This window comes from Muntiacus reevesi, chromosome 18 (genome assembly GCF_963930625.1).
Source record: "Muntiacus reevesi chromosome 18, mMunRee1.1, whole genome shotgun sequence".
Lineage (NCBI taxonomy): Eukaryota > Metazoa > Chordata > Mammalia > Artiodactyla > Cervidae > Muntiacus > Muntiacus reevesi.
The window spans coordinates 50,843,705-50,860,741 of NC_089266.1; the positions used below are offsets into that span (position 1 = coordinate 50,843,705).

The window sequence follows — 17,037 nt, forward strand, 5'->3', positions numbered from 1 at the left end:
CCTGACCAGATAGCATACATAAAATTCTCAGGCAATCCTGGGTACACTGCAGACACTAAATTAATATTAGTTGGTTCTCTAGCATCTCTATTTATATCCTGTGTTCTTATTTTTATATCTCTTTTCATTTTAATTTTAGAAATAGATCACAGTTTTCTAGCCTTTTGAAATTTTTTTTTTTGCACCTCACATCCCAATAAAATATTTATTATTTCCAGAAATAAATTTCCAAAAAAAGAGAGAGAGAAAAGAGTATCTCTATTGCTTCCCCCTGACAGGTCAGGTCCTTGGTGACTACTGAGTTTCTGTGGCCACGGGGGCCACTCAGGCCGAGAGGGCTCTCTGATGGGAATGAAATGTTTTTTACTTGAAGTATAGCTGATTTATAAATTTAGTTTCAAGTGTAAAACACAGTGATTCAACATTTTTATAATTATATTCTCTTTAAAGTTATTATAAAGTATTGGCCTATTTTTCTTGTAGCTTATTTATTTTATACACAGTAGTTTGCACCTCTTAACCCACTATGGCGATCTTGCTCCCTTCTTCCCCTCTTCCCTCTCCTCACTGGCAACCACTAGTTTTATCTGAAATTGTTATAACCCCTCATTTTTAAAAGTTTATACAAAAATATATGTTCATACACTTTAATTTTGTCAGTCTTCCTCCCCTTTTCAAATGATTTGCTAATGGCACTTGATAGCATAGCTCTCAGATGTATATTTTCTAGGAAATCTTCTTGTATTCAGGATGTTGCTTTAATTCGAATACAACTTTTTTTGTGTGCAAAGTTAACAAACTGTGGTCAGGAAGCCCCCTGAAATCTCAACATTAGGATGGATAAATTTTCACCACAGGAAAAATGTTGATTTCCTCAGGACATTGAGTGACTCATGTTTCAGTCACTTTGTGGATTCTTGTTTTTGAAGAGAATTTTTTTTTTCCCAATCGTCTTAGGATATAAGGATGAAAACAAAGGTAAAAGAATCAGGAACTTGGTTTGAACTTAAATGGCTTAAATACAGAAGAGATAATGCAAGAGACCTAGAGTACCCAGGAAAATTCTTAACTTTGAGCCACCCTTCTCTGTCCTGGATCATAGTGAATGAAAAAGCTTCAGTAGTTTTCAGAAGCAACTTCAGGACTTTTTGTTTGCTCTGTCCTATGGCTCTGCCTGCTAATGCGTTGATAAGAATCCTCAAGGAACTGTACCAAATTCAAGCATCCCGTGATCACAGTGTTACACTCCAGTGTGTAAAATCAACGATCTCCAAGTTTAACTGCATTATCTACATGCGAGCCAAGAGTTAGCAAAAGAATATTTAAGTGCCAAAAGAATAAGACTAGTTAAATATCTAGTTAAAGAACAGAGAAAGGGGAGAGACATACACAGAGAAGGATACTGGAAGAAAGCATAAATCATATTCTTTGAAACAAAAAAAGTTAATTTCGCCTCCTCTGGAGGATGTTAGAGAACTAATTATTTTAAAAACCGGAAAAGAAACAGTCAATTATTTATCCTGTCTTATCTATATGGAATATAACTCAGGGTAACCAAATTGACAATAAGGAGAAGTTTCTCTTTACAAAAGTATTCCAGTCATTAACCAAAGAAAAAATGATGCAACTGGAAAGCCCCCATTTTATAAACCCCAGGAAAATAATGGACTTATATAATAATGGTGCTAATACAGATAGACAGCCAGACATTATTGCACTATGTGACAGAATACACTAGACCATAAAGTATATTCCTGCAAAAAAATAATTTTCCCCCATGTCTCTCAATCCAGCTATCAATTCACAGAAAACAGATAAATATATTTAAATAACACCAACTGGAATACAAACAGTATAATTCAGACCATGGAAAACTATATTTGACAAACAATCCAGTTTCATCAACCAATACAAAGATAGTGAAAAGAAAAAGAAATAAACAATCAAAAAAATTTGAACTCTAATTGGATAACAGATTTAAAGAGGCTATTTCTAAACTCTCTTAGGTGTGACAATGTTTTTGAAGTCCTAAGGTTGATATTTACAGATAAAATATGCTATATTACCTGGGATATGCTTCAAGATAATTGTAAGTTGAGTGAGGAAGTGTCTAGATAAAACAGTATTAGCCACAAATGAAAGCTGGGAAAGCTGGGTAGCCATTAGTGAAAGCTGGGTGATAGTATATTGAATTAATTATATAACTTCCTATACTTAAATTTTTTAAGACAAAAAGTAAGAAGTTAATTGCAACATTTTATTCAAAACATGAACTTCTCTTCTTCTTTTCAAATGTTCAATAGTTCTGAAAACAATCATATGATTCAAACTCAGGACAAATTTTCTTAAAAGGAAGTAATAATGAACTGAAATGAAATTAAGGCCTACAAACTATTTTATACTTAGTTAATAATTTTCATTGTTATATTTTAATTCTGTTCATGTTTTCCCATATTAGCAACGAGATGGTGATCAGAAGTTAGTATTCTACTTTTTATGCATATAAGTAAAAAGGAAACATAGTCTTCCAGACAGGTCCTCTCAAGACACATTATATTCTAAACACAGAAACTGGATACCAAAGTCCCATAATTTCATGATTCTTACAAACAATTTTATAATTCTTGCAAAATCAACATGAAAAAAACAAAACTAAACTGTGGAACACTATAAACTGTCAGCCTAAGTTTAATTAAGGGGAAGAAATGACTGGCTTCCTTATTGCAAAAGAAAGACAAGTGGTATTTAGTCAAGCAATAATTCAAAAAATCTTCTAAAAATTTTTGACTGTATATCAATTTATTATCTTAAAGTTCCTGTTTCTTGAATTGGAGAAGAGTTTAATATGCACAAAATATGCAAAACCAATAGAGAAACACAATATCTTCGTGGAGTATCAACTTTACAAAAAGATTTTCAGGAGGAGACAAATCCTGAATTTTTGTACTTTCAAAAAGTTTTGTCAAGTGGAATCACAAGTAAATTACGAGCATCTTGCTTTTCTGTGTTAGGAATTATAAGTTTAATTCTAAAAATCTGGGAGTAGAAAATTTTATATATGCTGACTACTCAGAAGTAATGGTAGTTTGGTATTGTCAGTATGTTAATAATCTTTAAAAAACAAAGTCATTTTTCTGTTAAATATTCTATCTACTACAAACATGAAATAGAGGTTAAAAGCAAAGTTTGGAGGGTAACTTGGAACCATTGAGAAATTTAAGGCTTTTACAGCAATGTAAAAAATTATACCAATTCTAGTAAATTTATCAGACTGTTTTACAAACAAAAAGAGAGAGAAAATGTGCTTCCAGTTTCCCTTAAGGTCAGTTTTAAAATGACTTCAAGAAGGAATGAAGATCTGATATACGCTTCAACATAGATGATGTGTGATTCTATGTGATTCCATCTACATGGGGTATGTGATTCCATCTACATGGGGTATCAAGAAAGAATTGGCTGTTTCACAGAGGCAGAAATTTCAAAATTACCAGGGGCTGGGGAGAGTAGGGAATGAGGAGTTATTGTTTAATGGGTGCAGAGTTGCTGTTTGGGGATGACAAAAAAGTTCTGGAAGTAGATATTGGTGATGGTTAAACAACACTGTGAGTGTACTTAATGCCAGTAAATTGTGTACGTAACCTGTTACATATATTTTACTACAATAGGAAAAAACCTTAAAAAACAAAACCATGAATTAACAAATAAATGAATTTACACCTCCTCACCTTATATCTTATTATCTTTAAGGAGTAAAATCAGGTAGCAGGCCACTGGTAGGACTAAGAGACAGAGCATATCTTTAGATATTCCCTGAAACATTGCTCTCCATGGAGATGTCCCCTGAATCACAGACGAGGAAAAATCTTTGTACTATGCAACAGATTTCTCCTTCATAGCACTTATCACAATTAGTTTAAATACCTATATAATTTTCCCACAATACATATATATGCATTTTCCCATAATTATTTCCCTTATTAGAATATAAAGGAGAAGGCAATGGCATCCCACTGCAGTACTCTTGCCTGGGAAATCCCATGGACGGAGGAGCCTGTTAGGCTGCAGTCCATGGGGTCACTAGCAGTTGGACACGACTGAGTGACTTCACTTTCACTTTTCACTTTCACGCATTGGAGAAGGAAATGGCAACCCACTCTAGTGTTCTTGCCTGGAGAATCCCAGGGATGGGGGAGCCTGGTGGGCTGCTGTCTATGTGGTCGCACAGAGTCGGACACAACTGAAGCGACTTAGCAGCAGCAGCAGAATATAAAGCTCCGTAAGTTTCATTCACTGTGAATTTCCAACACTTGGAAGCTTAATAACTATTAATGGAATTTGAAATAATAAATGAAAAGAAAACATATGGAGCATTACACAGAATGGGTGAATTTAACTCAGATGACCATTAAATCTACTACCGTGGGCAAGAATCCCTTAGAATAAATGGAAGAGCCATCATAGTCAACAAGAGTTCGAAATGCAGTACTTGGATGCAATCTCAGAGACGACAGAATGATCTCTGTTCGTTTCCAAGGCAAACCATTCAATATCACAGTAATCCAAGTCTACGCCCTGACCAGTAATGCTGAAGAAGCTGAAGTTGAATGGTTCTATGAAGACCTATAAGACCTTCTAGAACTAACATCCCCAAAAGATGTCCTTCTCATTATAGGGGGCTGTAATGCAAAAGTAGAAAGTCAAGAAATACCTAGAGTAACAGGCAAATTTGGCCTTGGAGTACAGAATGAAGCAGGGCAAAGGCTAATAGAGTTTTGCCAAGAGAACACGCTGGTCATAGCAAACACCCTCTTCCAACACAAGAGAAGACTCTACACATAGACATCACCAGATGGTCAATACTGAAATCAGTTTGTCAGATTATATTTTTTCCAGGCAAAGATGGAGAAGCTCTATACAGTCAACAAAAACAAGACTGGAGTTGACTGTGGCTCAGATTATGAACTCCTTATTGCCAAATTCAGACTTAAATTGAAGAAAGTGGGGAAAACCACTAGACCATTCAGGTATGACCTAAATCAAATCCCTTACAATTATACAGGGGAAGCGACAAATAGATTCAAGGGATTAGATCTGATAGACCGAGTGCTTGAAGAACTATGGACAGAGGTTCATGACACTGCACAAGAGGCAGTGATCAAGACCATCCTTAAGAAAAAGAAATGCAAAAAGGCAAAACTGTTGTCTGAGGAGGCCTTACAAATAGCTATGAAAAGGGAAGAAGCAAAAAGCAAAGGAGAAAAGGAAAGATATACCCATTTGAATGCAGAGTTCCAAGAATAGCAAGGAGAGGTAAGAAACCCTTCCTCAGTGATCATTGCAAAAAAAACAGAGGAAAACAACAGAACGGGAAAGACTAGAGATCTCTTCAAGAAAAAAGGGAACATTTCATGCAAAGATGGGCCCAGTAAAGGACAGAAATGGTATGGACCAAACAGAAACAGAAGATATTAAGAGGGGGCAAAAATACACAGAAGAACTATGCAAGCAAGATCTTCACAATCCAGATAATCACAATGGGGTAATCACTGACTTAGAGCCAGACATCCTGGAATGCGAAGTCAAGCAGGTCTTAGGAAGCATCACTATGAACAAAGCTAGTGGCGGTGATGGAATTCCAGTTGAGCTACTTCAAATCGGAAAAGTTGATGCTGTGAAAGTGCTGCACTCAATATGCCAGCAAATTTGGAAAACTCAGCAGTGGCCACAGGACTGGAAAAGGTCCGTTTTCATTCCAATTCCTAAGAAAGGCAATGACAAAGAATGCTCAAACTACCGCACAATTGCACTCATCTCACACGCTAGTAAAGTAATGCTCAAAATTCTCCAAGCCAGGCTTCAGCAATATGTGAATGATGAACTTCCAGATGTTCAACCTGGATTTAGAAAAGGCAGAGGAACCAGAGATCAAATTGCCAACATCCGCTGAATCATTGGAAAAGCAAGAGAGTGCCAGAAAAACATCTACGTCTGCTTTATTGACTACACCAAAGCCTTTGACTGTGTGGATCACAACAAACTGTGGAAAATTCTTAAAGAGATGGGAATACCAGACCACCTGACCTGCCTCCTGAGAAACCTGTATGCAGGTGAGGAAGCTACAGTTAGAACTGGACATGCAACAACAGACGGGTTCCAAATTGGGAAAGGAGTACATCAAGGCTGTATATTGTCACCCTGCTTATTTAATTTATATGCAGAGTACATCATGAGAAACGCTCAGCTGTATGAAGCGCAAGCTGGAATCAAGATTGCTGGGAGAAATATCAATAACCTCAGATATGCAGATGACACCACACTTATGGCAGAAAGCAAAGAAGAACTAAAGAGTCTCTTGATGAAAGAGGAAAGTGAAAAAGTTTGCTTTAAACTCAATATTCAGAAAATGAAGATCATGGCATCTGGTCCCATCACTTAATAGCAAATAGATGGGAAAACAATGGAAACCACGACAGACTATATTTTTGGGGGGCCCCAATGTCACTGCAGATGATGACTGCAACCATGAAATTAAAAGACGCTTGTTCCTTGGAAGAAAAGCTATGACCAACCTAGACAGCATATTAAAAAGCAGAGACATTACTTTGCCAACAAAGGTTCGTCCAGTCAAGGCTGTGGTTTTTCCAGTAGTCATGTATGGATATGAGAGTTGGACTAGAAAGAAAGCTGAGCGCCAAAGAATAGATGCTTTTGAACTGTGGTGTTGGAGAAGACTCTTGAGAATCCTTTGGACTGCAAGGAGATCCAACCAGTCCATCCTAAAGGAGATCAGTCCTGGGTGTTCATTGGAAGGACTGATGCTGAAGCTGAAACTCTAATACTTTGGCCACCTGATGCGAAGAACTGACTCATTAAAAAAGACCCTGATGCTGGTGAAAGATTGAAGGTGGGAGGAGAATGGGATGACAGAGGATAAGATGGTTGGATGGCATCACTGACTCAATGGACATGAGTTTGAGTAAACGCCAGGAGTTGGTCGTTAACAGGGAGGCCTGGCGTGCTGCAGTCCACGGGGTTGTAAACAGTCAGACACAAATGAGCGACTGAACTGAACTGAACACTAGTGATACAGACAAATTGTGAAATATCAGAAAGATACAAACTGAAAAAAAGTAAGCCACCGATCAGCAACACCAAACAATTCATTTTAATGGGCTCCAAAGACTTATATGAACAGACTGAAAGTGAGGTTGCCACTGATTTTTATAACTGGAAGTACATATTTCATACATACATATTTCAAGGATTTTACTGATTTACTATATTTATAATGAAATGAAAAATATGGATGTGAACACAAATGAGATCAATTTTATGAAAGGATAAAATATAAAAAATATTTCCAGTAGTTTTCTTCATCCAAATGGACACTGTTATTCATTAAGCATTAACTTCTGATTCCCCACAATGCTGGTAACCTCAAATCTACTTAAAAAAAAAAAGAAAGAAAAAACTACCCTGTCATGGAGCTTATTTTTAAATTAACTAATTATTACTATTTATTTAATTTTTGGCTGTGCTGGGTCTTCACGGCTGTGGTGGGCCTTTTCTAGTTGTGGCAAGCAGAGGTTACTCTCTGTTGCAGCACAGGTGCTCCTCACTGAGGTGGCTTCTCTTATTTAAGAGCACGGATTCTAGGCCTGTGGGCTGCAGCAGTTTTAGCATGTATGCTCAGTTGTTGCAGCACGTTGGCTTAGGTTGCTCCACGGCATGTGGGATCTTCCTAGACCAGGGATCAAGCCCACATCCCTTGCCCTGGCAGGCAGTTTCTTAACCACTGGACCACAAGTGAAGTCCCCCCAAATCTGTTTTTGTGCCTTTATAACAAATCTGAATTCTCTTGACAGTTGATTTAAGCAGAATCATACAATATCTTTCTATGTCTAGATTATTTTACTTACCATGTTTTCAAGGTTCATCTATATTGTAGCATGTATAAAAACCTCATTCCTTTTCATGGCTGAGTAATATTCTGTGTATATACTACCCTTTGTTTATCCATTCATCTATTGAGGGTTCAGTTCAGGTGCTCAGTTGTGTTCTACTCTTTGCTACCCCATGAATCGAAGCAAGCCAGACCTCCCTGTCCATCACGAACTCGAGAGTTTACTCAAACTCATGTCCATTGAGTCGGTGATGCCATCCAACCATCTCATTCTCTGTCATCCCCTTCTCCTCCCGCCTTCAATCTTTCCCAACATCAGGGTCTTTTCAAATGAGTCTATTCTTCGCATGAGGTAGCCAAAGTACTGGAGTTTCAGCTTCAGCATCAGCCCTTCCAATGAACACCCAGGACTGATCTCCTTTAGGATGGACTGGTTGGATCTCCTTGCAGTCCAAAGGACTCTCAAGAGTCTTCTCCAACAACAGTTCAAAAGCATCAATTCTTCGGCACTCAGCTTTCTTTACAGTCCAACTCTCACATCCATACATGACTATTGGAAAAACCATAGCCTTGACTAGACGGAGCTTTGCTGACAAAGTAATGTCGCTGCTTTTTAATATGCTGTCTGGGTTGTTTATAACTTTCCTTCAAAGAAGTAAGCATCTTTTAATTTCATGGCTTACCTTTCTGATAATATGAATAATGTTGCTTAACAGTGAACTACAAGTTTCTATAGTTATGTTTGAGTCCTGGTTTTCAGTTCTTTTGGGTATTTACATTAGAGGAGGGTCACAGAGTAATTCTATGTTTACATTTTTGAGAAACCACCAAACTCTTTTTCATAGCAGCTGAATCATTTTACATTCCCACCAGCAACCTAGGAGTATTCCAATTTCTCCACATCTTCACCAATACTCATTATTCTTTTAAAAAGAATAATAGCCATCCTAATACATGCGAAGAGGTAATCCCTTATGGTTGGATTTGCATTTCCCCAATAACTAATGATGTTGAGAATTTGTGAACTTATTAGCTATTTGTATCTTTTCCTTGGAGAAGTGTTTATTCAAGTCCTTTGCCCATTTTTAAATTGGGTTGTTAATTTTCTTATTGTTGAGTTGCATAGTTCTATAAACACCCTGAATATTAAATCCTTATCTGATATATGAGTTATAAACATTTTCTTCCTTTTTGTGGGTTCTCTTTTCACTCTCGTGATACTGTATCCTTTGATGTAAAAGAGGTTTTAATTTTAGCAAAGTTCAATTTATCTATTTTCTTTCTCTTGTGGCCTCTACTTTCAGTGTCTTATTTAAGAAACCACTGCCCAATTGTTATGCAGATTTGTCTCTATATTTTCTTCTAAGTTCTTAGAGTTTGAACTCAAGTTTAGGTCTTTGATGAATTTTGAGTTAATTTTTCAATATGGTATAAGGTAAGGATCCAATCTCTCTCTTTGCATGTGGATATTCAGTTTTCCCTGGGCTTCCCTGGTGCCTCAGTGGTAAAGAATCCGCCTGCCAATGTAGGAGACATGGGTTTGATCCCTGGGTCAGGAAGATCCCCTGGAGAAGGAAATGGCAACCCATTCTAGTATTCTTGCTGGGAAATCCCATGGACAGAGGAGCTGCTGTCCATATATATAACCTCCGTATTCAATGCAGAGGTTACAAAGAGTTGGACACGAAGTAAGGGACTAAACAACAATAACCATATTCAGTTTTCCTAGCACTTTTTGTTAAAAGGACTGTCCTTATAAATGGTAAAAACAATAGAAACCAATTTAAACATAACTTGATATATGCTCATTTTTTGTCACAAAAGACAGCTTCAAAGAAGGGAATATGAAGAACACACACAATTAATCAGCATTTTCTGACATTCTTGTAAAACTATAAGCCTAATGCTGACTGCTGTGAGGGTACTACATTTAATTTAAGGTACAGTCTGAAATTTTTTGAGAAGCTAAAAATTTATTTGGGGAAGTAAGCCACTACGCCAGCCAATTTAAGTAATTTGAGGCGTGCATGGAGCCAGACGAAATGAGCGCTTCAGATAGTACACACCATAGGAATTTGGAAGAGGCAGTTATCACTGCCAGCTGGGATGAAAATTTCTTTGTTGGCATTAATGTTAATTGAGCCACATAAATAATTTTGAAAGAACAAAAGAAAAACAGAAAACTGAAGTTTATATACATATACCCTCTCTAGCATGTTTCAAGTAACTGGTTATTTTATTAACAGCTTTTCATCAAAGGACTAATGTGATGAAATTTATAAAACATATGCAACTAGTACAATGAATTTGTTTCCAGTATTTTTAAGACAGTAACAGGAAATATGACAATTTTTCCTGTTTTTCATATTCAACAAATTCAATATATGGCATTTCCCTTTTAATTCTTTTAAAGCACAGCATAATCTCTAACATTTGAATGTGTTTCAAAACTGCCTCTCCTGTGGGCACTGTATTCATCTTCACTTTAATTAAGACATTTAAGAGATGTGTTTCACATTTTCTATTTTGTAAGAAACTGTTAAGGGAAAAAAGTTACAGGGAACATAAAACTTAATAATTCCAAATAATAAATTAAAAAATAATTCAAGTGGCAATAAGAAGTCTTTAGCAACTGAACTATTCCTCAGTGACAGACACCTGAATGAATTTAGGCATATAAAAAATGCTTTGTGTGGATATAGATTAAAATACATTTACCATTGATCATGTAGTTCAAAATTTCCCAAAATATATTAACCAAGCCATAAAAAGAAAAATTGATACTATTGAAAGTAAAATCATCATATAGTTTGATCTCATCTCAAATACAGTAAAGCTGAGTTTATGAAGAAATGTCTGACCTTTAGTATTACAAAAATTCAGAAAATGAAATGAATCTTCTAAAACTAAACACAGAGTATTTAAATCTAAGAGAGAGACATATAATACTTACCAAATTTGGACTGATATATAACCATTTGCTACATGTTTATCAAATTTTATAAACATCAGTAAATCTTTATAAAGTAATATATTTGCATCATTTATATTCCTTTTCCCTGCTATTGTCTCCTTGGCATCAATACTTGGTGGTACCTATAGTTTCCTGCCTTCCTTCTGCATATTATTTACAAAGAGAGGCTCTGCTGCTGCTGCTAAGTCACTTCAGTCGTGTCCAACTCTGTGCGACCCCACAGACGGCAGCCCACCAGGCTCCCCCATCCCTGGGATTCTCCAGGCAAGAACACTGGAGTGGGTTGCCATTTCCTTCTCCAATGCATGAAAGTGAAACTTCGTGTCCGACTCTTCGCGACCTCATGGACTGCAGCCTACCAGGCCCCTTCGTCCATGGGATTTTCCAGGCAAGAGTACTGGAGTGGGGTGCCATTGTCTTCTCCGAAGAGAAGCTCTAGAGATTTCTTTTCCACGGAAGTTAGGTAGTTGGTTACTTTACGAATTATTTACTGAATTGGTATATGTTTGGATTCAATTTCAACAAGGTACAAAGAATCAAGACAGTGAGGTTAACTTCAGGTAAGCATGAAAACGGACATCTTACCCACATGCAGGCCTCAATCCTAACTTTTGAGATGATGCTCCATAAAGAAATGGCTCCTTCAGTGCCCTCTTCATCTGGGCAAATAATCTGATCAGGATAAGGTGGTTCAGGGAAATTAACTGAATTGCACTCATAAGCAGCTAATGTAACTGAAGCTATATGTGGACCCTACAAAAAAAAATATGAGAAAACTTTGATGAGAAAATGTTAAAGAAAAAGAAATTATCACGATGTTATTTTAATGTTACCTTAATCACTACAGAATAATAGAAAAATGTTAGCTTTTAAAGAACAAGAATTCACCCAGGTATTTCAAGATGCAACTGATAATTTGAAAAAATAATCACTCCCAGAATCTCTTCAAGGTTTACTTTTTTAAAAACCAATTTCAAATTTATGGGGGTATAATTTACATATAGTAAGAGCCATTTTTTTAGATCTGTAGTTCAGGCTAAGTTTGACAATTATATTTAGTCATATAACCATCACTAATCAGGGTACAGATACACAGCATTTTCATCAAGGCAGAGTTCCCTTGTGTCCTTTTGTAGTCAACCTCCTTTCCCTAACACGAGTCTCTGGAAACCATGATTTCTCACTTGATTCTTATTTTATTTTCCATACATGTCATTTATAAGACATGTAAAAAACCTCCTGTGCCCCTACTCTTTTAGGCATACTTTAAGAATACTACTTTTTTCCTTACGTAAAAAAGTTGATGCAGACACAGAAAAATAAACTTACGTTTACCAAAGGGAACAGTGGGGGGGGGGTGCAGAAATTAAGAGTTTGAGATGAACATATACACACTACTATATATTAAACATGTAAACAAGGACATGCTGTATAGCCCAGGGAGCTATATTCAGCATCTTTCAATCACCTACAATGGAAGAGACCCTGAAAAAGTATATACATACACATATGTAACTGAATCACTCTGCCGTACACTTGAGACTAACACAGCATTATAAACTAACTATATTTCAAAAAACAACAGTTGATGAAGTAACTACCTTACTTATCTTTCTCCCTGAGATTTAAAACAAAAATAAAAGTGTGCAACCAGTACCAATGAATTTTTCTTTTAAAGTAATTTTTTCTATGGAAGATTTTGTGCTGCTTTATACCTTTATTTTGAAACATTATAAATTAATAATAATAGATTAAAATGAGTTAATATTTAGATGAATGATAAAGGTTTAAATACAATGGTTCTCAAATGAACATGTATGCTAATATGAGGTATCTGCATAATAATCAACAAGGGGCTTTGTTAATTATATAAATTCCTGGGTCCCCTAAGCATAAATTGATTCAATAAGTGGACATGGGAACGTGTATGTTTTAAACAAGTTCCTTTAGGGTTTCAAGTAGGTTCTTATCGTCTATTAAGGGTCAGAAAATAAGCAACCTCAGAAAAATCACTTAACCTACTCTTTAGCAAGGCAAAAGAATTAAATTCATTTGATGGCTTTATCTAGTTTCAAAATTAAAAAACCCTAAATACAATCAAGCTGTAATAAAATCTATTGCTAATTTCCAAGGTTCTCATGAAGTGTAAGCTCTAGAAGCTGGACACTCTTAACATGTTGCTCTAACATACATGATGCTAGTATTCACTTTAAAACATACTATTGCCATAAGCATAACTTCTACAGCCAGATGTTCTGATTCAGGTTCTGGCCTCTGCCTCTGACTAAGTCTTGCTTTCCTCATCTATAAAATGGTAATGATAAAACACCTTTAGGACCTACATTCTGGGGATACTGTGAGGTTTCAATTAGTCAATTTATATAAATATACTTGAATTAGTGCTGGGCATATAGTAAGCCCTCAAAAAGTATTAGCCATTCACTGTTATAAAGAAAAATACTGTATTTGTAGAAAAAATTATACACACACATATGGATGTATATATAGACACACATATAGTAAGTGATCTTTGGATTTAAGAAAGTCTTTTTAAACCATATAGTAAAAGAATTTGTGGTTCAAAGACAAATTGAATAAGATGTAGAAATGAGAATAAAACATTAAAGAACTCCTGTTGCTATCAAAACAAAAGGTGATATTAAGCAAATTTTTTTGTTGCATGTAATATGAAAAAGAAAGATATTCATAAATCTAAGCTCCATTTCCCCCTAAATGCAGGGGCACTTCACGTTCAAATAAAAATCTATAAAAAGAAGGCCTACACTTGGCACTGAATCAATTAACTATAAAGTTCTCCTCTGAGCCAAAAAGAAACCTATGTGAATTTTTAGTCTGTTCCTCTTTTTCTTGAGTTTTAATTCACAGAAAACTATAAACAGTAATAATAAGTATAAAAATAATTACAGAATCTTTTAAAAAGGAATGGTATTTTTTTTTGAGAAGCTGTGATTAATCACGAAATCTACAGCTGTTTCTCTGAATATTATTATGTGCATAAAAGATATTTCACAGTTGGAGAAAAAAGAATTATTTTGTGATCCTACACACACACACACAAACTAAAGTTTGTAGAATTCAGAGGAACTGAATAATTAGTGAAAAATTTCTTGTTGTACACTTACAGATAAGCATCAGACGCAATTTAAAAAAAACCTGTTAACTTCCACATTTACTATGTGAAAACACAAAAGAGAAATGTGATAGTACTTAAGGCAAAACAAAAGAAATTCAAGAGTTTGTTCATGATATCCCTACACAACTGTCCTCTAGAAATGAACTCTAGGAGAATAAAACTTGAACTTAGACACTAAAATAATGAGATTTCTGGGATACAGAGGAAGGAAAAAACTACATTTCTATTCCAGAAATATAAATAAAATATGCACCCCAACTGATTACACAGGTCATTCAACAAGATAAAAGACTTATTCACAGTTTTAATTTTAAGTGATTCTAAAAAGGGAAAATTTTCAGCAATCTGGTGAGAATATTTTCCCTAAAGAAAGGACGGTTCACACAATTAAATTGATATATACTTTCCATAACCACACTAATAAGTCATGATTACTCAGCCTCAGTGGCAGATGTGGTGGTTCCCAGACAAAATGAACATGAGTAACTCAGATTCTGGTTCGTTGCTCATTCTCAAGAGCCTACTGAGCCTGTACCTCGACATTTTAGTTTAAGCTATGTTAAATGACAGCAAGCCTCAACAGTTCTTTTTAACATTACAAGTTAATAGTTCCTAAATATAATGGACTTGACTGAAATAAATATTACATGAAGAACCCAAACACAAAATCAAAAGATGATCATTTTGATTAAGAGAATTTTAACAGTTGCACATATTAAATTACCTTTTAAGTAGATTTTCTAAAACCTACAATTTACTACAATGTTATTAAACATAAAAGAATCACATTTAAGCCATACTAGATGAAGAAATGAGGGATAAAGACAAAAAGCTATAGTATAAGCAGCAAAGGCTAGCTGGAAAGATTCAACGCAAAACATAAAGGTAATACTATGTACCGAGCAGGCGGTTCCAGCTCTCATGTGAGTGGGCAAGTATTGATATGCATGGGCTAGAGAGTCTAGCCTGTGGCTGAGGGTTTTCTGCCTCATACCATGAAGTGACTGGAACAGATGTTCACTCCTACACGAAACAACTGGAAACCCTACAAAATACATGGAATAATTCTTTTCAGACATTGTACCACAGGCAGTACAGGGGTACTTTCTTGACTGCTGAGAAAAGGGATACAAATGCAGAAGCCCTGTGATGACTCTGGCTTTCCAAGTGCAGACACACTGCGTGTCTGCAGCAAAATCCACACTTCCCTGGTGGTCCAGTGGTTAGGACTCTGGGCTTCCAATGCCAGGGTCCTGAGTTCAATCCCTGATCGAGGAACTAAGATGCCACATGCCGCAGAGCAACTAAACCTGGGCGCTGCAACTACTGAGCCTGTACGCTCTGGAGTCCCCCCAACACAACAAAATGATCCTGTATGCCACAACTAAGACTTGAGGCAGCCAAATAAAAAACACATTTTAAAAAAATTCATATTCCATGGGACTTCCCTGGAGGTGCAGTGGACAGGAACAGGCCTGCCAATGCAGGGGACACAGGTCCCCTGGTCCAGGAGTATCCCACATGCCACAGAGCAACTAAGCCTGTATGCCAACTACTGAGACCGGGTGCTGCAATCACCGAAGCCTGCATGCCCAGAGCCTCTGCTGCGCGGCAAGAGAAGCCAGTGCAATGAGAAGCTGCGCAACGCAACTAGAGAGTAGCCCCTGCTCCCCAAAACTAGAGAAAGCCCGCACAAAGCAACAGACACCCAGTGCAGCCAAGAAGTAAAATAAAGAATAAAAATAATAAAATCTGTTGTCCGAAGAGGGAGACCCTAAGAAAAGCAGGGTAGTACTGCCGCACTGAGATGAAAATTCGAGCTTGGGGGGGCTGAGTGGTTGAAATCTGTGGGGCAGAATGCCTAATGCAGAGAAAGGACTCTCCATTTGTGTATGGGGGTCCCCCTGAGACTCCAGCACACAAAGCTGCACTGCATGCTACGATAACGTTCTACAAGGCCAGGCAAAGTACAGTTAGTGAGAAAAGAAGCTGGACAATTCTTAGCCTTCACCCAGGGCTGGGAAACACCTGAACTTCAGTGAGCTGGAGTGGAAAGACTTAGCATTCAGGGATGACCTTGCAAAGAGCCCAGTAAAAGCTAAATAGATCATAATAGAGGTTTTAAAAAGACTTAAATGGACCAAGTCAGCCCACTAGTAACTTAGTGCCCTGCAAAACAAAAAAACTGATACTCTGTAAAGGATGATGACAAAATCCAAATAATCAACAACTTAATACCACATTTCATCATCTAAAAAGAAATAGCTAGATATGTGAAACAGGTTGGAAAATATGACCCATAACCTGAAGAAACAGAAACAGACCCAGAAATGTTAGATATAATGGAATTAGCAGACAAGGCCTTAAAAAGATTAGGCGGGACAAAAAGTTTGTCTGGGTTTCTCTGTTATGTTATGGAAAAATGTGAATGAACTTTCTGGCCAACCCAATATGTTCAAAGATTTAAAGCAATTTGAGCCCAGGGGCCAAATTCAGCCTACCACTAGATTTACAGAGTTTCAAAGAAGGTAACCATGTATCCATGGCTATACAGATCATCTCTGGCTAATTCTCTGCTTCAGTGGTAACATGGAGCAGCCCTGACCGAGATGCTGTGGTCTATGAAGTCTAAAACTTTTATTATTTGGACATTTACAGAAATAGTTTGCTGATCCCTGATTTAAAGGAAAACATAAACACAATGCAGGAAGAAATACAAGTATAAAAATAATAAAATGGAACTTCTAGAGCTGAAAATGTAATATCTGAATAGAAAAATTCACTGGATAGTCAACAGATTAGACACCACAGGACAAATATTAGAGAACTTGAAGACAAGGCAATAGAAAGTATGTGAACCAAAGGACACAGAGAGTAAAGGCTATGGAGAAGTGAACCTCAGTAACCTGTGGAATAATACCAAACAGTTTAAGATATATGTAACTGGAATTCCAGAAAGAGAGAGGAAAGTGTGTGTGTGTGTGTGCATGTGTGCATGTTGGCGAA

The 17,037-nt window shown here is 36.6% G+C and overlaps 1 protein-coding gene across 4 annotated transcripts in view; it reads right to left on the reverse strand.

Annotated features, from left to right (window-relative positions):
- Window positions 1–17,037, reverse strand: part of VMP1 (vacuole membrane protein 1) — a 120,067-nt gene that overhangs the window by 62,559 nt on the left and 40,471 nt on the right. For all 4 annotated transcript variants that reach the window (XM_065911159.1, XM_065911160.1, XM_065911161.1 and 1 more), the window contains one exon: window positions 11,463–11,630. In XM_065911159.1, the coding sequence (XP_065767231.1) occupies window positions 11,463–11,630 (168 nt within the window). The remainder of the gene's footprint in view (window positions 1–11,462; window positions 11,631–17,037) is intronic.